A 23,072-nucleotide genomic window follows, 5' to 3' on the forward strand; every position below is an offset into this window, starting at 1 on the left:
ACGGTCGTCTGGTGGGCCGGCCGTGGGAAATGCGAGCGCTGTCCGCACGCGGTGCCTCGGTGACATGTGGGGCAGCGGGTACAGGGTCCCACCGGCCACTGCTCCCGAGCGACGAGGAGGAACACGCGGCGAGATCACAGCCGTCGAAGGGGAGCTCCCAACGGTCGGAACCCTCTTTGCATCGGCGCCGCGTGGCGAGGAGACGAGACGAGACCGTCGGTGCCCGTGCCTCCGCTGGCGTCTGGACTGCCTGATGACCTCCCGGTGGATTAGAGAATTTACTTGTGGCCCCCCTGTAGTTTCTTCGAATTGCCACACAGCTTTTAGGGCTTGTAGTTGTAGCTTGTTTTGGTCTCCAATCTCCCCGCTAATCCTGGGTGGTTAGGCCCCGGACCAACACTGAGTCAACAGCAGTGACATTGCCGGGATACCGCCAATGGAGTCGGATTTCACCAGCACTGCTTATCAGTTATCAATATTTTGAGCGGAAAGAGGGTAATCGTAATAACAAAACACACAAGCTTAGATCACACTTATTTTAGCTACGTGCGGTTGTAGAAGCTGGACATGTTTTTTTCTTTCTTCTAAAAAAAGATCACGCTCATCTTTATATTTCTGGGACCATCATGTCTCACCATGACATCGTTGATCCTAAACTACTACATGACATTCTGTGCAACTCAAATGCAATAAATTAGGTTCCCATGCTTGTGTTAACAATGGATATTCGACCGGTAGCTTTCCTGCTAGGTTTCGACTATGATACTTTTACTGGACTCGACTTTTTTTTTATTTTAAGTATTTATTATGTATCTATATATCGTATCCTCCGATATTTTTTTTCCTTTTAGTTGATTTTTCAACATACACAGAGAATAAAATATTCCAGGTGTCATTTAGCTTTTCACCATTTATTTTCATTCTAATATACAGATTTTGTAATAACTGATTTCCAAACGAGGTTAAGACTTTTGTAGCTTCGTATTCTATATTCGGTTACAGAGTCCGCTGACACTCCATGGACTGGCTAGTCATAGGGTTGGACTGCTTTTACACTTCCGGTAACATGCCAAATGGAGCGAGTAATCAAAGATGAACTGGGGGCCGCGCTGCAATTATAGGAAAGTGCAGGAGCAGCGGAGCGAATATAGGGCGGCGAAAGTCGTCCGCCCCCAAAGGCTGGAAGAGAAGAGGGAGGGGAGAGAGAAGGGGCCGCCGAGGAGAGAGAAACCGTGCGCCTGCTCCGCCCTCCTTCCTTTCGTCGTTTATAAGCGACGCCGAGGCAGGCGAGGAAGGCGGGGTAGAGAGAGAAAGCTCGCACGAGGCGATTTATAGGGAGGGGAGAGGAGGGGCCGGGCCTCCTTGAGTAGCCCCGGCCAGCCAATCTCTCGCCTGCGGCGTCGAGCGGGGCGGCGCCAGGGATGGGGGACTCCGGCGGCTCCGTCGTGTCCGTCGACGTCGAGCGCATCTCCTTCGGCGGCAAGGTGCGGGCAACCACCACCCTCCTCCCCCGCTTCTTTCTTTCTTTCTTTCTTCCTCGGCTGTTTGAGCGCTACCTGTGGATTTCCCCCCTTGTTCTTGTTCGCGTGGGTTCTCGGGGTGTTGAAAAGATGCCAGCTTGGTGGTATCTGGAGGTGGTTTTGGGGGAGAAGGGATTGGGTTCTCGAAATTTCTTGGCCCCTGGTTGGATTTGGTGGGGTTGCATTGCGTCTGCGTTCATGTCGCGGCATTTGGCCAGTTCAATCACTTGTCGGTTCGCACTTCACAGTGTTCTTGCTCACCCGTCCGATTCCCTGCCCTCCACTTTACCCCACTCGAATTTGAAGTCCAAACAGAATCCCTCTCAAGTTTCCCAAAGCCCTAATAATCAGCAACCCCCCTCCGTGAAATCCATGGCATGTTGTTTCCACCACTTGCTTTTGCAACCTGCGATTCTTGAAGCTGCATTTTGCCGGCTGCTCAAGCAGTAGCCATCCTTTGGGCTGCTGGATGGGGGACTTCTCGCCGCCGCGTCTCCTGGGGGCGTCGTCTGCCTACGTGCGCCCTTCCATGACATTTTTCTTTAATTTTTCGTTGGAGCTCACGGTTGTTGTCTGGCCGTTTGGTGCTTTGCCCAACCTGGCTGGCTTGGCTAGTTAATTCACGTAATCTATAGCTCATCGATTGCCTGTATTTGTGTATGCCTATGCCCTTCGTCACGCAATTTTAGCCCTAAAGATTCCGGTCTGACGCTCTGCTGTTGCGTGCTGCTTCGGTGTACTAACCACCCTTTTTTTTTCTTGTATCTCCTGTTTGAGCAGGGGTTCTTAAATTGTCTAGTTCTTTGTTTGCTTGGTTTGGCTCGTTTGGTTCTCCATGGAGTACTTCTCTAACTAATTGCTTACTCGGGGAATGACTTGGTGCTTTTGGAAATTGGACGGTTATTTCTCAAAAGCAAAGGGCGTGAATTTTGTTTTCCTTTTTGTTCAATTTAGAGTTTTTACATGCAACTTGTTTGGCATTAGGGACCTTCATGTGGTTCAGATGTTTCAGTTTGACTGTGGACTAGTGTTTGAGTAAACGGGTGAAAAAAATATTAGTGTAGTTTAGAAGTCCCTTTCCATGTGAATTTCTTTAACTTTCAATGGTATGCCTGTGAGCTGGCAGTCAAATCATTCCTCTGCACAATATTTATGTGGCAATCACTCTTCCTGTGACAGAAAGGAACTATAATTTGTGTTGTTCCTGGCATATTCTTTGCTTGAGAAGTATAGTTATAGCTATTGCTTGTGTAATGGTGGAGGAATCATCTGTCGCTCGAATTATGTTCTGTATCACTTCTCTTTGTTGTCCTCGAAGCAAGGTTGTGGAACCATCACTTTAGCACCACTTCATCATAATGAAACTATTATATTCTCCTCCTCTTTTTTGCTAGCATCTTGTCAGCCTTGAGTATTCTATACAGAAAACAAAGATCCTTCAATCATGAAGTCATCACCTTTGCGTCATTTGGGAGAAATCCTTGCCTTGAAGCGTCAGGGGAGGACTCCAAAGTTTTCTCCCCTGAAAGACATAGTCACCTAATTTCTTTCTTGACCGGGTTTAAAGGACCATTTCTCTTTGCATGGTGTTTCTGGGCTGTACCACGGCTACTGCTGACAGCTTAGTTGAGGTATGGAGACACAGAAAGTGCATGACAGCCTAACTGTTAAGCATTAGGTTGGCTTAAATAGCTTTGCTTGATTAACACTGCTGATAATTCTATAATCTACATCCCCATCTCCACCTGACTTGCCATATGGTACATGCGCTAGCCTCAAACAATGGTTGATTTGGTACTCACATGTCTTCTGCCATCATCAGCAGATGCATGGCTTCAACTGTAAATATTAGTTGGTTCTTATTTTCTAGCAAAATTGCAACATGTGAAAATCAAGATTCCTCGTGTTGAGATTTTCTTTAGGAATTCTGACTATCTTTTTCCCATATTATTTGACACGTTCTTTCTCTTTCCTTGTTTATTCAGGAACACCATATACAAACGAATTACGGACCTGTATCTGTTGCGGTGTATGGTGACCATGACAAGCCTGCTCTTGTTACTTACCCAGATATTGCTCTAAACCGTAAGTACTACCCACATGTCTAGAAAGATACTAGTTTTTCCCTGCTAATTATTCCTGCAATGACATGTATTCAATTGCCTCCTTGGTATAACTTGTCAGATATGTCTTGCTTCCAAGGATTATTATTCTGCCCTGAAGCTGCTTCACTGCTGCTTCACAATTTTTGCATTTACCATATTAGCCCCCCAGGACATGAGGTTAGTAGTTTACAATTTACTACTAGAAAATAAAGCTTGCCTTTGACCAACGTGATGCACCTGTTTGTTGTTTGGTGGCCTCACTATTTGCCTTTTCATTTATATATGACAATCATGCAGTTAGGAGCTGCTCCAATTTCGCCAAATGCTCCTATACCATCTGTTGATGACTTGGCAGATCAGGTTGCAGATGTCCTTGATTTCTTTGGGTAATGCTCTATCAAATTGTCTCATAAATCTAAAACTCAAATGATTGTGGGAATAATCTTGTGCTGTCTGGTTTAATTTTCTCCTTCCAGATTAGGATCTGTCATGTGCTTTGGTGTCACTGCGGGTGCCTATATTCTAACTCTGTTTGCAGTATGTGCTTCTTCGAAATAATTTGTTATATCTACTGCTTGTTCACCATGACTTTTTATTGAATGATGTTTTCTTTGTTGCAGTCAAAGTATAGGGAGCGTGTATTAGGTCTTATCCTTGTTTCACCTCTATGTAAAGGCCCCACTTGGACTGAGTGGTTATACAGTAAGGTAGCTTTTGTGCCAATGGCTCTATGCTCCCTGATTTACATATTTATCAAAACAACATGACTGTATTGACAAGTTATATTGTCAGGTGATGTCCAATTTGCTGTATTATTATGGGATGTGTGGGTTGGTGAAGGAATGCCTACTTCAGCGGTACTTCAGCAAGGTAGATGGTTCATTTTCATGTATCCATGTTGTATTTCCTTGGTTACTCTTTCAAATTTCCTTATGATATCTTGTAATCCTTAGGAAGTTCGAGGGTTCTCTGAATTACCCGAATCAGACATAGTGCAGGCTTGTAAAAGCGTAAGCACCACTGGGCTTCTACTTTGTTAATTATTCTGTTTTTATTTGAATATATTAAATGTTAACATCTTCCGTTGCATCTTGTAGTTGCTAGATCAACGGCAGAGCATGAACGTATGGCGCTTTGTACAGACAATGAATGAGTGCGCACACACATCTCACACTTGTTTATTTCAATGGTTATGCAGTGGAGTTTTACCCTGTACAAAATCTAGACAAAGTTACCATACCTAATTGCTTCCAAATGATTTTCAGGAGATACGACTTGACTGAACAGCTGAAGCAGCTTCAGTGTAGAACCCTGATTTTTGTTGGTGAGAATTCTCAGTTTCACACCGAGGCTGTTCACATGACATCAAAGCTCGATAGGAGATATTGTGCTCTAGTTGAGGTAACTAACAATCCCTGCATTGCTCTCTATCATATAAACTGTTGCTGGTTTCTGTATAATGAATCAGGCAATTGGCATGGATTGCAGGTTCAAGCATGCGGGTCACTCGTAACCGAGGAGCAACCACATGCAATGCTTATACCGATGGAGTACTTCTTCATGGGATACGGCTTGTACAGGCCGAGCCAGCTCGACTGCAGCCCGCGCAGCCCCCTGAGCCCATTCTGTATATCGCCGGAGCTCCTGTCACCTGAGAGTATGGGAGTAAAGCTAAAGCCGATCAAGACGCGAGTCAGGCTTGAAATGTAGGAAAAGTGAATAAGGGGTGGTGCATAGGGCTGACATGGTGAGAATTTAGGCTAACCCGTGGGCTGTCTTAATTTTTGGAGGTAAAGTGAAGTGAGATACCTGTTATACTGCCATGTATATATAGGAAATGCTAGGTTGGTGAGCTTTGGGTGGGTTGGGGGCGGTTCTTGTATTCTTTGATTTGTAGACTGATGAAACCTGTAAATTGGTATACATTATTTATCAAAGGAAAGCAAAGGAAATAATAATAGCGGAAGGTGAGTTGTTCCCAATCATTTGCTGTCTCTTCCCCTTTGCCTGTCTTGGGAAGAAGAATGTTCCTGTGAGCTGGACTTGTGAACTCCTAGATTCAGTGTACAGGTTTATGCCATCATTCTGGCTGAAGCTATTAGCATATGGTTGGCCTGTCGCATTGTTTTTCAACAAAGAATGTCCTGTTCAGATACTGGTTCCCAAAGAAGTATATATGCACGGAAGTGACCTGTATTTGTGCGGTTTGTTTGGTGTGGTGTTGATTCCTTTGCCTTGCTTAGGATTTGGACTAGGAATGCATGTACAGGAGGTGCCAATTGGCTTGCAGTTCTGTCATGTTGATGTGTCCTGCTGTAAGGATATGTGCCCAACTATCGGCTAAGTGCACCTGTCAAATTGCTCGGCAGATCACGTCTGTCAAATAGATGCCAAATAAATTCTCAGCCTGTGTTGTTGGAAACTAGCTTGTTCATATATTGAGCATCTTGCAATGTGTCCTGTTGGAAGCTGTTGGTCCACAGAAACAGTTTGTTTTTGTTGGGTCTTATGATGTATAGCCACCATGCCTCCCCATGGCATTACATTGTTGTCCCCAATTCCCCATGATCTGGACCAGATGGCTCCCTCGACGCAAGGCTACTACATGTCCTTGCATGCATGACTGCTGGTGTAACCACCGAAATGCTGCACGCGTGATAAATCGTTGATGCCGCCGAGTGGTGTCACATCGGCTCCAACCTCTTTCTGCAAAGCTGGGCCCTCTGCTCAATCGTGGGATGGTTGCAGGAGCAGCCTCGTCAGCCTCTTTCTCCAACCAGCAGTGTTTGCTAGCCGGCCGGCCTGTTGTTGCTTGGGTTGCCATGTTTGAGACACCATGATTTCAAAGCGTTTGCTGACCTGACCTGTTCTTGATTCCGGGTGGATCACTGCAAGATCTGGTACGGGCATTTGTTGCTCCTAGGAGTAGATACGCCCTATCTAGTGCTTAGGCACCTCCGGATGGCAACACAGTCAGTTCCCAGACTGCATGCATGTTCTTATGTGGCTCATTTATCAGATCCATCTTTTTATGGATAATAGAGATACATCTCCCGGTCTCTGCACTAATTAAAAAGTAGCGTACACAGTACTTTTTTATTTTTTATAAAATGTAGGCACCAGAAGTTGAACATGTTCTGTGGATCCATCTGCCAATTGATTCTTCACATTTTATTTAGAACCCAGGAATTCAGCAGCAATGAATGGGGGTAAGAAAGTGCACATTGCAGAAGCTAAGATCCATTGAAGTATGGATATGACTTTAGATTGACAAATGATGAATGGTGTCATGAGAGACGAATGGCTGACTTATATCACTTCTCATCTATAATATTGTTGTGCTGCCTGATTATATTAGGCTCTAGTAGCATGGTGTTGCATACTTACTTACAATTGGAATCAGAATCATATGATGTGAATTAACCATAGTTTTGAATAGCCGGCTAAGTCGTTTAGCGGCAGGGCTGCCGTTACGATATTTAGGGGGCTATAGCCGGCTTTGGCAGACTAAATGCCATAGCGGCTGCCCTTCCTAGCAGCTATAGCTAACTATAGCCGGCTATTTAAAACCTTAGAATTATCTTTTTTAACTTCATAAGCGGTGTCCATTATGGTTCACGTGTTACTCATAGCAGGGTACCATGGTTATCCGAATCTGTGTGTCCATTATGGTTCATGTGTTACTCATAGCAGGGTACCATGGTTATCCGAATCTCTACTGGTTGTGCAATCGGCTGGGATACTGAATTTCTACAACACAATTAGGTACAACAGTCATGCCCTATCCATGTCGGTTTTTTCCTATTGATAAGAAAACCGGCACTGAAAGGAGTTATGAACCTACTGAATCATCCCTAATAATGCAAATGTTCACGCACCACCATTTTTTTCTGATAGATTGCATTCATTTTCACATGAGTTCAAATTGTTCAACATCACATCTTATTCCAGACAGCACAAAGGGAGAACACCCTAAAAAAACACACAAAGGGAGAATGGCCGTGGAAGCAGCCGCCTTCATAACTAGGCTGCTGGTGGAATGAGGAATTCGGACGCATCGGTGCCTGGTGCTGACAAGAGCCATGTGGGTGATCAGGTCCAGGATCCGGTTGCTGGATCAAAGCAGATCGAGAAAGCGCAGGAAACTTGAGGCCGGCCAGTTGAAGATTTAACCTTCAACAAACAATGCGACAAGTAGCAGCAAGGTCTCTCTCACCTGTAGGCCCACTCGTTGTCGTCGTACCATGACACAAGCTTCATGAAGGAGGAGCTCAGTCCGGCACCAGCCTTGGCGTCAAAGATGCTCGACCTGATCGGTATCCGAAAACAGAGGCGATTTAAACCACCTTAATTAGGTTATGTACCTGGATTATTCAAGTAATGATCACCTGGAATCTCCAGCAAAGTCACTGGAAACAACGTCCTCATCTGTGTATCCTAGAATACCTTTCAGAGCGCCCTCTGATGCCGCCCTGAAGCAAAGATATGAGAGATGTGTAAGATTTGTTACAGAGTCTGGAATCAAGCAGAAGTAACATGCAGTGAACAAATGAGAGTTGCAGATAGCATACCTGATGGCTGCTTTCACATCATCATATGAAGCACTTTTCTGGATCCGGCACGTCCAGTCCACAACACAGACATTTGGTATTGGAACCCGAAAGAGCATGCTGGCAGTAAGTTTCCCGTTCAGCTCAGGTAGGACTTCTCCAACAGCCTTACAGTATTTTTTTTTGTTTTCTTTGAAAAGAACAGCCTTACAGTAGAGAAGAATCAATCAGCTAAAGGTAGAAGTTTTTTTCTAAAAAAAATAAACATACACACACTGACACACAGTGACAGTGTGCCTTTTACCTTAAGAATTGTTGATGCGTTACATTTTGGCCAGCACCACGTCCTTTTCTCCAATCTTTCATCCAAGGACTGTCAACGGTGTTCTGGCGACCTGGACATGGTGAACAATTGTCATGAGGCCCTCAACGATGCCAAATTCCTCATGACCAACCTGCACGCCGTGGTCTACAAATGAGTGTCATTGGGATGCTGGTAGAAAATGTGAACCACAAGAACCGTTTATCGTCGTTGTCATGTACCGTTGCTCAACAAAAGGCAGTGCTAACTGACCTTGGCAAGTGGAGCAAGAGAGTTGTTCTTTTTTTTTTGAGATTTACAAGAGAGTTGGGGGGTGAGCAGGAGAGCCACCTTGCTCATGGAGCTTTTTTTTTTAAAAAAAAGGATAAAAAAATAAAATTAGGAAAAGGGGTGCCGGTGGGGAAAATTTTGAAAAATGGGTACCTCCCGTCCGCTGATTGGGCGGGAGGCGTGGGGCCGGGGACCTCCCGCCCATCCAGTGGGCGGGACGTTCTCCGAGGGTCTCTTCGCGAATTTTTTATTTGCGAAGAGATCCCTGCCGGGGCAGGCGGGGGCATCTCGCCCATCCAAAGGGCGAGATGTTGTCCTGAGGGGCATCCCGTCCTTTGGTCGGGCGGGATGTCCCCCCGGCTATATAAGCCCGAACCAGCCCCAAAAATTTCATTTTATTCAGCAAAAATCAGAAAAAAAGAAAGAAAGGAGAGGAAGAGAGAAGAGGAAGCGGCGAAGCCCTGTTCACACGTCGATTTGGAGGTATATTCTCATTCTAGCTGTATAATTACTTGAAAATAACTATAATCTAGGAAATATTTCTTAGAATAATTATGTTTTGAATAGTTTTTAGTATTTTCATTTGTTTTTAGTATAATTGATATTCTGAATAGTTTAGAATTTGTAAAATATAATCTGAGAATCGCTGAAACTTAGGGTCGTCGTTGTGTATTAATATGTAGTATAACTAGTTAATTCAACTGTGCGGTATTTTCAGATATGTCTTCCGAGAAGGGTATTTTCAGTATATATTACGGAGAAGGAAATGTGATTTATGGGCCAAATGGGGTAGATTTAAGTGAATTCAACTGTGCCGTCAGAGGAATTACCAGACCGCACGAGAGGACATTTGAATCCCTATGCAACTGGTTAATGAGGGGATTAAGAATTAATCAGGAGACACACACCGTGAGTGTTCAATGCGTCATTAATCGTACCACTCACGCTTTGATCTGGGAGTTGATGCCACTTGCAAGCAACGAGGACTGGTTAAATTATCTGCAAAATGCAAGTCATTGGCAATGGCCACTAGTACTCCCTGTCAGTGTGCACCAGAACCCTTTGATAAATATTGAAGGGATGAAAATATTGATGAAGAAGTTGAGGGGGCAAACATTAAGGCAGATGGGACCGCAGCACCTCAATGCGTGGCTGATGAGGGGGAGAACATACCTTTCATTGTTGAACAGCTGCAAGACGAAGAACGTGAATTGGACGAAGCAATGAATGCCGATTCGTCTGATGATGACGATGATGTGCCTCAAGATTGGGTAAGCAGCGACTTCAGTCATCTTGTCGTAGATGACGGATCTAGCTGGCCTTCGGATTGCAGGGAGAATAAAATTATCCAGGGTGCGAGGTACCACTCAATTGAAGAGGTGAAGGAAGCTGTTAAGTGCTGGTCTCTATCTCTTATGCGAGAGTTTAAAACAGTCGAGTGCAAATCTAGTAAGTACAATATGGTATGTGTGAAGGAGGGCTATCCATGGCGGGTGCATGCCTATAAGGGTAAATGGAAAGATTATTGGGAATGCTCCATTGTCACTCAGCACACTTGTCATTTGCCTGGGGTGCAGAAGACCCATCGCAACCTCACGTTGCAATACATCGCAAATGAGATGTACGGGACGATAGTAGACAACTTGTCATATGAACCAAAGTCTATTATCAGGTACATTCAGGAAAAGTACAAGTATACCATCTCGTACAGCAAAGCGTGGAGTGCAAAACAAAAGGTGTTGGAGATGACGTTTGGTACGTTCGAGGCTGCATATGATAATGTTCCTCGATTGCTGGCCGTCCTATATCAGAGAAATTCTGAAAGCTATTATGACCTGAAAACTCTAGACAGAGGAGAAGGTCCGCCCTACACATTGCAGCGGGTCTTTTTCAGCTTGAGTCCATGCATTAACGCATTCCATCACTGCCGGCCTCTCCTGTGCATCGATGGGACTTTTCTCACAGGAAAGTATAGATTGCAAATGCTGACAGCTATTGGAGTAGATGGAAACAATCAATTGCTGTTGCTTTTGCTTTTGTTGAGAGTGAGAACACGGACAGTTGGTACTGGTTCCTGGAACGGGTTAAGCTTGCAGTCGTTCGGGATAGGGAAGATGTCTGCCTGATTCATGATCGTCACGCCGGAATACTGAGGGCAATACTAGATTTGCAGCAGGGGTGTGTGGAGACCGGAGAGCCGCCCAAGTGGCGTGATGTTCGCAGTAGGTGGTGCATGAGACATATCGGTGCAAACTTTTTCAGGCAATTCAAGAACAAGCACCTTATGGATATGTTCAAGAGGCTATGCAAGGAAACGAATCAGCAAAAATTTAACAAGCAGTGGCAGAAACTTGATGAACTGACCGGGAAGAAAAGAGCCGAGGACACATCAAAAAACATAACTGCACATGATGAAGCAGAGGCTTTGTGCCCTTTGGCAACAGATACTGCACGTACTCGCAGAAGGTCTGGCTCAGTGGTGAAAAACTTTTCTGAATGGATTGAGAATGAATCCAAGGAGAAGTGGGCGTTACTTTATGATACCAATGGTGCAAGGTACGGCATAATGACCACCAACTTCGCCGAGGTTTACAATTGGGTGCTGCAAGGTGTTCGTGGGCTTCCACTGGTTGCAATTGTGGAATTCATCGTTCGGGGGTGTACCGATTACTTTAGGGACCGGTTCACTAAAAATCAGGTATTCATGCGAGATCCTGACAGAAATTTTGGATTCATGGTAACACAATATATGACTAAGAAGGCAGAAAGCGCCTGGTTACACCACGTACGGCAACGTGGAACACAGGAGCTCAAGTTTGAGGTATCTCCTAAAGACAGGGCGCGACATGGCATGAGACGTCAAACTGCTGTAAAGGAGTGCATTCTCAAGTTTGATGGAACTTGTTGTTGCTCATGCATGAGGCCCAAGTTGCTGCACTTACCTTGTTCTCATGTAATGGCTGCTTGTGCGGATATTCGACATCCTGTCGATATATATGTTTCCCATTACTTCAGAAAGGAGACAATTGCCAGCACCTGGCAGTATGAGATCTATGGGTTCCGTTTGGTTGGATCGTTCACTGAGACAGCGAATCCTGTTATATATATTCCAGACCTAAGATCATCACGGGTTCAGAGAGGGCGCCGTCAGACACGGCGTATTCGTAATGATATGGATGAGTCAGAGCTCCGTCCGAGGATACAGCGCTGCAGTGCATGTAATCAGATTGGACACACGTATAAACATTGTCCAAACAATGATGCTGGCCCCAGTTCTGCTGAAGCTGGCCCTACAGGTCATGCTACAGATGGAAAACCTCCGGTTGCATCAAGGAGTGGGAGACGTCGCCGATCGAGTGCTAGTACGTCATCAGGCATCATTTAGTTGCAATTTTATTTGAACGTTGTTTGCTCATGTATAATATTTGCCACGTTGAGATTGTATCACACCTGAATGTGTATTTGTAATATTTGCCGCATTGACTGAAGACAGAATATTTGGATTCTACGTTGCAAAACGTTATCGTTTAACTATCTTCGTACGAGTTTTAGATACCGTAATCTTCTTCGTAAAATTGAATTAAAATTTTATATGCATACATAAGAGTATTGCGAATAAATCTTGTATTTGAAAAAAATCTGAATTTAAAATAGTTTGTGAAACATAAATTCTAAGAAAATATAACAAAAATTATTACCAGGGGACCTCCCGCCCGCTGCCCGGGCGAGAAGCATCCCGCCCACTGGTCGGGCGGGAGGCCTCCCGCCCACTGGCCGGGCGGGATGCCTGCTTCAGGGACCTCTTCGCGAATAAGAAACTTTTCTTATTCGCGAAGAGGCCCCTGAAAATTTTTTTTCGAACCTCCCGCCCATTTCTCAAAATTTTCCCAACTGGAACCCCTTTTACGAATTTTAATTTTTTTTAATTCCCTTTTTTAAAAAAACTCGTTGCTCATGTATATGCTTGCTGGGCCGTCCGGTTGAAGAACCAGTCGGTCTGTGCCATGGAAACAAGCTGCTGATGGACGACGATTTGAAAGATGGAACTGATTGGTTTTGGCCCATAAGCTGACTTAAAGGCCCATCAGTCGGAACTCAACTGGGCTGCATTTGTTTCTTATGCCACGCTAATTCCACTGAAAAGAAGAAGAAAAATGATGTCACCATAAAAGAAGTGAATGATTATGGAGCGTTTAAAATTTGAATTTTTTGAGGAACTGTTTGAGAGTATGGCCACCAACAGCACATTCCCAACTTAAACTAGGGTCTTGCAGGAGAGCGAAACAGAATTAATGCCGCAGGAAAAAAAATGAAAAAGAAGAGCTGATGGGGCATATGCCACATAGCCTTTTTTTTTTTCCTTTTGGAAACGAAATCTGTGGCTAGAACTTGCCATGGTCTAACGGACCAAGCCCAGTCTTTGTTATGCGTTTGGTGACCACTGACCAGAGGTTTGGCTGGGTCTTGGGTCTACCGAAATTTGAGTGTTTCCAAAGAGCAATTTGACTTAAACCCCTCATATCATGGAGGTGTATTTGCCATGAGATGGCATGAGAAACAGGTGTTAGGTACAACAGATAGTGTACGATCTTCATCTATTTTTGTCTCTACTAGGAGTACATGATGATCCATCTATTTATCTAAACATGAAGGCTTTGTCCTTTGTATATTTAGCTTGACTTCTTCAGCATGGTTGCATAGATCTCTAGGATGATAATAACATTATTTTCCTTTTCTTTTCAATCAATGCTTTGCAAGATAGTATTTTTTACGGTTATCCACTCCAATAAATATGCAATTCACATCTTAATTTGGGTGTCTGATATGAAAGTTTACCTTATATCTTAGATTGATGGGTCCACCATATATATGACTATATGAGCCTGTGGCAACCATTGTATGATTTTGGTGTGGCATGTCACTAGAGTGCTTGTTTTTATGCCACATTTATACTTGTTAGGGGCAAATCATTAATGCATCAACCATTCTATACACATACTGTATCAAACTAGTGGGCACAATTAATTCGTGATTAGGCTCGTCCAATCATGTCTTCTCAGATTATTAATCATGTACAGCTGTACGTACAAGGACGAGTCCTTCCATTCCATGCCACCAAAAGTTTGCGTCACTCGTCTTTTAAGTGACAAACTATTAATAGGAATTAGGTGTGACTGTACTGCCAAATTGGATGTAGGTTTAGGATGAAAACGGTTTGCAACTTATCATGGCTTACATAGTAGTATATGTACTTAAGGTTATCCACTAAATATGCACATTTTGGGGTTTCATTTTCAGTTACATCTATGTATATGCAGTGTGGTTTGGTCCATCATAGAATCACCCCATGATTTTAGTGTAATGATAACGCAATTCCATATTGTGTTTATAATAGTGTTATAAATTTACAGATATTCGGTGAAATGGATTAGTTCTAAAAACAATGAAACGATGGGTTTGAGCTTTGTTCTATGCCCTTTATTACTTCCTTCATTCAAAAAAGTTAGTCGTTTTAGTTTTGTCCTTATTTAAACTTACCTAACTTTAATCCAATTTATAAAAAAATACACCAATGTTGTCAATTTATAGAAAAATACACCAACATCTATAACATCAAATTAGTTTCATTAAGTCCATCATGAAAGCATTTATTTGGTATTATATATGGATGTTAATATATTTTTCTATAACTTGATCCTAGTTAAAGATGTTTAGCTTAGAATAAAACTAAAATGACCAATATTTTGGAATGGATGGAGTATTGACCAATAAATGTGTCGCCTTTAAATGACAATAAAACCCCTACACAATGGATATGAACATCTCAGCATTGTAGATCTAGATTTGATGAACCAATTCTATACCCAAAGCAAACAAGTGGATAGGGTTCATAATTAGGGTGGTCCAATCATGACCTGTTCTCAGATATATTAATCATGTCCTCATCTCTGAAGTACATGCCAAACTATATGTCTACAACCGCCAAGTAACCTTTAATTTTTCACATTTTATTTGAGGAAAATAAATATCCACATCTTGTTATATGTTTGCTTTTAGATGCTATGATGGATTGCTCAATCATAGTAGATTTTGCTAAGTAACTTTAGTTCGCGGTTTTATACTACCATCTAAGCATCAAGGATGATTCAGAGCTTGTTTGGAGGAGCTAAAGTTGAATGCTAAATTTTAGCACATATTAGCATTCATACACATGCTAAAGTTCTCCGTTAGCACTTCTATTTGGATAAGCTAGTGCTAAAGTTTAGCACTTTCATCCATTAGCACTTGGATCCAAACGGGATCCTAGTGAGGAATTGTACAAAAATTCAGAGACACATGTCAAGTGAATTATAACACTGATAGGCTAAAACTTTGCTCTATGTTGTTAAATAACCAATGAATTTTGTCATCGTTACATCTACAAAACAAGATCTATACACAGTATATATGAACACTGCTTACTGTGTAATACAGCTAGATTTGGTCAGAATAATCTAAAACAGTTTCCCCGCGAAATCCTTGATGTCCTCGTCCTTGATCGACGGCGACGCCATCTCCCTGAACAGCCTGAGGTCCGACGTGCTCCGGCCGAGCAGCAGCGCCACCTTGGTCTCGAACACCTCGCCGTTCTCCCTCCGGTCGACGTCGGCCTCGTCCAGGCACGCCTCGATGTCCTCCTGGACCTTGCGGTAGAACCCGGCGACGTTGCGGCACAGCTCGAACAGCATGCCGAACTGGCCGCCGTGCTCCACCGTGTTCACCGCCGCCGCCAGCGCGCCGCAGAGGACTGCCGCGCCTGAGGCCCAGGATCCGACCTCGCCGGCGCCGACGAAGGCCGCGGCGACGGCCGCCGTCCCCGCGAGCGCCGGCCCGGCCACGGCGAGGCCACGGTTCAGGGTGAGCACCCGCTTGCCGGCCGTCACGTACTCCTGCTCGTCCTTGGCCCTGAGCACCCTCACGATGCCGCGCATCTCGTCCTCTAGGTCTTGCGTCCAGCCGTTGCCGGCCGTGGCGCCTCGCCGGGCGCCGTTGACGGCCTTAGTCTGAGCCGGCTTGTTCTTCATCTGCCGTTTTGGCCACCACCGGGTGGGCTCGAGGGTCTTGGGGAACTTCTCCAACATCCCGGGGAGCAGCGGCAGCGGGTACGCGGCGTCCAGCGCGAGCACCCGGTCCATGGCCTCCTGCACGTCGGCGTCGGTGACAACCGGCGCCGCAGCCGTGTACCGGACGTCGCGCTCCAGCTGCCTCCAGAGGCGCGTGGCGTTGCGCTGCTCCTCCGCGAGCTGCGACGGCTGGATCTTGTTGACGGCGGCCATTGTGACGGCCGCCGTGGCAAAGAGCGCCCCCGCCGAGGCCTTGAGCGCCACCACGCTAGGCGCGGCGGGCGCGAGCGCAGCCATGACGGAGGCAGCGAGCGTGAGGGAGTTGGTGGAGTGGAGCAGCAGGTGGTTCCAGTTGTCCCGCTGGCGCCCGATGATGTCGTGCATCTCGGCGCGGTCCGCCGCGGCATCCGCCACCGCGCGGAGCTTCTCGGCTGCCCTGTCCTCCTGCGGAGCGACGGCGGCGCCTCGCCCGCTGGCGGCGTGGCCGTCGGCGCCGCCGCCCGCGACGACCGCGTCCCGAGCGAGCCTCAGGTCGTCGATGCTGACCGCCAGCTGCCGGACGCCGCCGCGCACGCTCGCCCGGGCGCGCAGCCGGTTCCCCCCGCGGCGCCGATGCGGGCGCGCGGCCGGGAGCAGCGCGGCGCCGCCTAGCGACTGGAGACGAAGTCCCTCCATCGACGATCGACCGCCGGCGTCTGTGTATACTATTGTGTAGAAACCTGTAGCGTGCACAATTACTACTCTCCCCGACGAGCTCGCGCACACTTGTTGCTTCCTATTGCAGTCTCTGGTGAAATTGATGATCAAGCCGTTGTCTCTTCTTAGTTGCTGGTAGCTGGAGGAGTGAGATGTGTGGGCATATATAGGCGTCGAGGTGAGAGAGAGAGAGCCATGTTGACGAGGGCAAGCAAGGCCAGGCCAGGCCATGCAACTGGTCTCAGCCTCTCAGGCACGGTCTGGCTGGGCTGGGTCTCCGGTCCGGTCCGTGCGCTATTCAGATCATCGAATACGGTTTGAGCGAGCGAGGCTGTTGTCGTGTTGAACGGCTCCAACCGCCGGGTGAAGCAGTCAAGGCCATTGATCAACTGATGTTGACGAGACCCGGCCTCTCTCGCTCTCGCTCTCTCTCTCTCTCTCCCTCCCTCCCTCCCTCCCTCCCTAGCAACGACCATGAAAAGTAAAACCAAGCAAGTGTTCTTGACTCTTGCGCCACAAGGCGGGTAGAAAGTACGATCTTTACCACTACCGCTCACCATTTTACCGGGAGTGGCACGGCAATTCTTCAGTGTTCCACTGCGTTCTGAACTGAGCTGTGCTAGTCTGCCAAGTGCGCGCAGGCGAGCTCGATCTGTGGGTGACAACCAGCTCGCTCCCACAGGTTTGAAGCAGCTTCGATTGGTGGCGAGGATTCCACTTTACCCAGGATTTTCCTTTCGATTGCAGCAATCTATGGCGGCTAAAGCTGATCACCGCGCCGATCTCGATCTCAACGATAGATGAAGATCTCTCTTCTCGGATCCTTCGTCAAAAATAATGACTGAGTGCCAGATCGAACTAGATCCAAACTAGAAGGAACTAGAGGCTTTTATGGAGGAAAAAAAAGCTTTAGAACGAGAGTTTTTTATGGACGAAAAAAAGTTAGATATTCGATATCATACCCGAATAGAAGATGGCTGGAATCTTGATGGTGCCTGGCCCAACCCAGGCGCTGCCCATGGAAGACTCCCCCACTGACAGGTGGGCCTGAGGTAGCCGGACCCACATGCCAGTGGTAGCAGTCCCTCTCCGGTTATCGCAGAGGAACCGCTTCCGATAAGTCTATACGGTTAGTTTTCCATTTAAACAAATAGAAAAATACTACTTCAGAGGGACTTTGGAAATGGTTGGATTCCTGCATGAGAATGGATCTAACTAGAAAAATACTCTCATGTTTCCAAATCAGTTAGTTTAGCAATAAACAAACATTGCTCTCTCAATAACTACTACAGCATCAAGTTGCGCTACCACTACCAATCGATTACAAATCCTAACACATCCCAAGAAAATAAAAATCAAGTTAATTGGACCCCTTCCTTGGCCATGCATCCTTAGTCAAAGCGTTTGCATCTGGTCAAGTTGATGCTGCCATGCATGCACCTTTTCGCACTGAAGATCGCAAGTTGATCGATCGTGCTCGGTCGATCAAACTCAACAACCAGCGTCCAAACGACCACCTCTCCTCCTTGTTGCTGCATGCCTTCGTTTGGACGTCGCCTTGGCACATCAGCTAGCCCTTGGGCGCACGGCGACCATCCAAAGCTAGCCGCACACACGGATGGGATCCGATCCATGGATAACCGGCCGGGTTCCCGGCCGGAGACATGCATTTTGTGATGCATAGACGAAGAGATGGTTACCCCTCTGCCGCGGCAACGTTTTGGAGCACAAGTTACCAACCATTTGTATGTCCGTGCCCTAAGGTCATCATCATCTCTAGCTACCTTCACTGTCCTCGGCACCTGCGGGCCAGCTTCAATATTTCTTGTACGTTTTCCTTGTAGTTTCAGCTATCTATTCGTTTTGTGATCACTGTCGATTTGCTAATCCACCAAATGAGCTAAATTTGTCCTTTTATAGTTGGATGTTGAAAATCGGACTATTGTACTATTTCAATATTGTACTATTTCAAGAGTGAAAATTGGACTTTTCCACAAAAGAAATTCAAGCCAACATATTTCTCTTGGCAAACATCCGGCTTATTGAGCATATAGTTGTTCCGTTTATATTTACATATACATATACATATACATATACATATATGTATATATATATGAAAAATCTATTCTACACTTGTTTGTAGCTACTCCTACATATATATCTCATGATGTAGGACGTATTTGATGATATGAAAGGTATGTACGAGGTGTATGTGATCATACTAGACCATGATATATACGTTGGGTACATCATACACCTCGTACATATCTTTCCGTGTAGAATGAATTTTTCATATATATATATAATACTTAAAACAAACCAACAATTTGTTTTAAAATGACAGTAAACTATTTTTTCTCTTCATTTCCCTTGGAGGAATAATAATCCACACACGACGCCGATCAGCAATCGATCGCGTTGCTGGCTTTCATGCTTTTTGGTGGGTCACGCTAGCTCCTATACAAGTTATAGGTAATAAAGATGATCGATGGCATAATAATAAGCACAAGGTTCTGCTACCTAGTATATGGTTGACTTTGATCGTTGCATTATAGAATTACTTACCAGTAAAAAGTGCTTAATTACATCCACTGGCGTCGGCTTTACACCTAATACCACACACTAATATATATGTTGCGCATTGCGGTGATCTCTGCACCACCAGTAGGCGGTGTTTGACCTTTTGCCGGCTCATGTACAAGTAGGGTAAAGTGGTGTGGGAGCTGCACAGACGAACGTTGACATTGCCCACGGAATCGTCGGGTGGATCCGGCCATCTTTTAGTAGAGATCTCCGACGAGATCGAGCGAGAGACAGGCCGAAAGCAGGGTCTCGGCTGATCCAACTTTGCAGGTCAACGGGAGGCAGGCAGATGCATGCAGTCCGCGCTGGCAATGGCGTTGCCATCGTCAGGCATGGCGTGCTCGATCAGAGAAGTCAACAAAGACAGCGCATCCGTGCTGTGTCGCGACGCAGCGATGCGTTCAGAGATGGGGATTATTCGGGGCCACATTGCAGGCACATGCTTGCCGCGTTGAAGATTATGCTTGGTGAGCAAGGAGAGCTGCGGCGTCGTTGACACACGGCAGTTTCTCCCTGCAGAAATGGGGGCAGCGGCATGTCCCTGGACAGCCAGTCAGAGTTGATTTTTAGTAGCCTTGAATGAGTTGATGAGCAGCCAGATCCCAACATGAACACGTACGCAGGAGACTTTCAAATAAACGGCCGGGGGCCGAAATTTCGCGCGGATCGGACGGTGCGCAGATGTCCAATGAGCATGGTAGTAAAATCTTTAATTTCGCCGTTCTTGTTTAATCTTGCAGCCCCATGGAAGAATTGATGAACAAGCTAGTTCTTTTTTCCTCCCTTCAAGTTCATGTCTAGAGAACATACTTTCACTGTGCACCCAAACCAAGCAAATGGGAAAAAATATCATATATCATATTCAGGTAACATATTCAGGTACTCTTAAAATTTTCCTTCCCTCACGTCATGGCACAATCTTCTCCTCCATGCATCCCGACGAACCTGGGTTAGCGTCACAGTGGATCTAAACTTAGGTGCCGGATCTGGAGGTGGAAAGCCACCTAAAACAAACAAAGAGGATAGGATGATGGAGGGATGAGCACATGGGATATAAGTTTATCAAAGGTGGTGATTAATGGTTAGCACAAAATGGTCGGTTGGATACAGATTAAGAGGACAGGACGGTGGAGGGATGAGGACGCGACTAAGGTGGTGATCAGTGGTGAGCTCAAAATGATTGATCGGATAGAAATAAAGAGGATAGGACGGTGGAGGAACGAGGACGCAATATATAAGTTTGTCAAAGGTGCTAATCAGTGGTGAGCTCAAAATGATTGATCAGATAGAAATAAAGAGGATAGGACCGTGGAGAAATGAGGACGCAAGATATAAGTTTGTCAAAGGTGCTAGTGATGAGCTCAAAATGATCGATCGGATGCAAATAAAGAGGATAGGATGGTGGAGGGATGAGGATGAGAGATATAAGTTCGTTAAAGATGGTGATTAGTGGTGAGCTGGTTGATCGGATACAAATAAAGAGGATAGACTGGTGGAGGGACGAGAACGCGAGACATAAGTTTGTCAAAGGTGGTGATCGGTGGTGATCTCAAAATGGTCGATTGGATACAAATAAAGAGGATAGGACGATGGAGGGATGAGGACAGGAGATATAAGTTTGTCAAGGTAGTGATAAGTGGTAAGCTCAAAATGGTCGACCGGATATAGATAAAGACGATAGGACGGTGGAGGGACGAGGACGCGTCACATAAGTTTGTTAAGGGTGGTGATCAATGGTGAGCTCAAAATGGTCGACCACATACAAACAAAGAGGGTAGGACGGTGGAGGGATGAGAACGCGAGATATAAATTTGTCAAAGATGGTGATCGGTGGTGAACTTAAAATGGCGATCGAATACAAATAAAGTAGGATGATGGATGGACGAGGATGCGAGATAGAAATTTGTCAAAGATTGTGATCATTTGTAGGTCTGGGCATTCGATTCTAACTGAACCGATCAGTTAGGTTTCTCGGTTCCCACACAAGTTCGGTTCTCAAGAATCAGGGACCGATCGGTTCTTTTCAGAAATAGGAACCGAGAAAATTCGGTTTTGGTTATTTCAGTTTGGTTCCGGTTATAACTAAACTAACTAAGTTCCTGTACAGGTTTACCAAGCTAAGAAAAAAAAAGAAAGAAGAAAGAATAAAAAAGGAAAAATAGCCGCGATGCTGTTGGGCTGCGCGCCGTCGATGCGCCGCCACCGTCGCCGCACCCTCCCACAGCCGCACGCTGCTCCCGCTGCCCCATCCCGTGGCCGCGCGCTGCCGCTATCGCCCCGCCGGGAGGAAGGGAGGGAGACGGCGGCCGGGCGTGGCGCCGACTCGCCGGGAGGGAGGGAGGGAGGGAGACGGCGGCCGGGCGTGACGCCGCCGCTTCAGGAGAGACGAAGGTGGGCTGCTGGGTGCCTCTGCGCCGTCCTTTCCCGCAGCCGCGGGCTGCCCCCACCCACCCCCCCCCCCCCCCGGAGGAAGACGGCGGCCGGGCGTGGCACCGCCGCTCCAGGAGAGATGGAGTCCAACCACGCAGGTGGGTTGCTGGGCATTGCCGCCCGCCGGTGGCCAGGTGGGTAGCCAGGTGGGTGGAGGGGGGAGGCCGGGAGGGTGAAGCAGGGGAGCAGAGCGCGCTGGAACATGAGGGTGGGGTGCGGAGTAAGGGGAGGGAGGGGAAATTTAAGGTTTGGTATATTATTAGGCTCGGGCCAAATGTGCTATTGGGCTTCTTTGATATTTCGGTTAGTTAGGTTAACCGAGATCATGAACCGAAATTTAGGGTTATTACCTAGAGGTCTTATTTAGTCATTAGCTCAGGGCACAAAGATTGGTTTGAGAGGTTATTTTAGGTTTTTTATTGGCGAAGTTACTTATTCAACCATTTTTTTAGGGAATTCATCCCGAAAAAAGAGGTTTTCAAATTTACTAAACCGATTTGCCCATGTTCACCATCAAATCTTTACCGTCATATATTGCATTGCATGATTCTTTGGAACCTTTATTTCAAACCTTGGGGATTCGAATTCAAGGCTCAGGGGCTGCGGAGCACGTATCATTAGTGATTTATTTTTTAAATCTGCTGGAAGATAAGGGCAGAAGACTCAAGATTAAATTGACCATCAGCCTGATTCTACGAGTCAACCTAAGGCTCGGAGGCTACTCCATATGGAGTACGAGTTTAATCACACCCCATATAAAAAGAAGATTTGACAACTGCTCGGGGCATGAGCACCTCACAGCCTCCACGCAGCCAAGAAAGTACTCGGAGGATACCTTTAGGATGAAGTTCAGGAAAACTTGAAGATGCCTTCAAAAGTACTCGGATGCCTGCAGTACTCGGCTACGAAGAGCTCGGGGGCTTGTCAAACCCGGGCACATGGGACTGTCCACGTCGCGTACTTCTCCTAGGATGCGGGATGGGATATGGCCACGCCCTACATCTGTTGTAACTACTCGTATAGTAGTGAAGCTAGTCGGACACGGTAGGAAACTACCCGAGAAGTACTCGGGTAGGACTCCTAGGATTGTACCTGACTAGAACTTTCATATAAAACTGTCCCCAAAGACTATATAAGGGCCGACAAGGACCCCCTCGGAGACAATCACCATCAAAGGCAATACAAACCACACAAGACGTAGGGTATTACGCTTCTGGCGGTCCGAACCTATCTAAATCTTGTGTTCCTTGCACCATCGAGTTTCTGATCTCGGCGACACCCTACCTACAAACTCACCACCTGGAGGGTATCTCTCGGTGGGCGTGGCAGTAAAATACTGACACCGCCGCCCGCCGGTGGCCTGGTGGGTGGCCAGGTGGGCGGAGGGGGAGGGGGAGGCCGGGAGGGTGAGGCAGGGGCGCGGGACAGGAGGGTGGGATGCGGGGTGAGGGTAGGGGAGGGAAAATTTAGGGTTTGGCATATTATTAGGTTTG

General features: G+C 46.3%; 2 protein-coding genes and 1 pseudogene across 2 annotated transcripts; 1 reads left to right on the forward strand and 2 right to left on the reverse strand.

Annotated features, from left to right (window-relative positions):
• Positions 1–1,161: 1,161 nt before the first annotated feature.
• LOC112878743 (protein NDL1-like) lies at positions 1,162–5,610 on the forward strand. The gene is made up of 11 exons (XM_025942956.1): positions 1,162–1,484; positions 3,506–3,605; positions 3,705–3,802; positions 3,923–4,011; positions 4,102–4,162; positions 4,246–4,332; positions 4,418–4,495; positions 4,579–4,635; positions 4,723–4,778; positions 4,891–5,026; positions 5,114–5,610. Exons 1-11 carry the CDS (start codon positions 1,422–1,424, stop codon positions 5,333–5,335), a joined length of 1,047 nt encoding a protein of 348 aa, XP_025798741.1. The 5' UTR covers positions 1,162–1,421; the 3' UTR covers positions 5,336–5,610.
• A 1,950-nt stretch (positions 5,611–7,560) lies between these two features.
• Positions 7,561–8,836, reverse strand: LOC112895277 (annotated as a pseudogene).
• A 6,291-nt stretch (positions 8,837–15,127) lies between these two features.
• LOC112903420 (probable F-box protein At4g22030) lies at positions 15,128–16,687 on the reverse strand. Its single transcript, XM_025972685.1, has one exon. The coding sequence runs from the start codon at positions 16,543–16,545 to the stop codon at positions 15,262–15,264; it is 1,284 nt and encodes a 427-aa protein (XP_025828470.1). The 5' UTR covers positions 16,546–16,687; the 3' UTR covers positions 15,128–15,261.
• Between the last annotated feature and the right edge of the window lie 6,385 nt (positions 16,688–23,072).

The sequence above is a fragment of the Panicum hallii genome, chromosome 1 (genome assembly GCF_002211085.1).
Source record: "Panicum hallii strain FIL2 chromosome 1, PHallii_v3.1, whole genome shotgun sequence".
Taxonomy (NCBI): domain Eukaryota; kingdom Viridiplantae; phylum Streptophyta; class Magnoliopsida; order Poales; family Poaceae; genus Panicum; species Panicum hallii.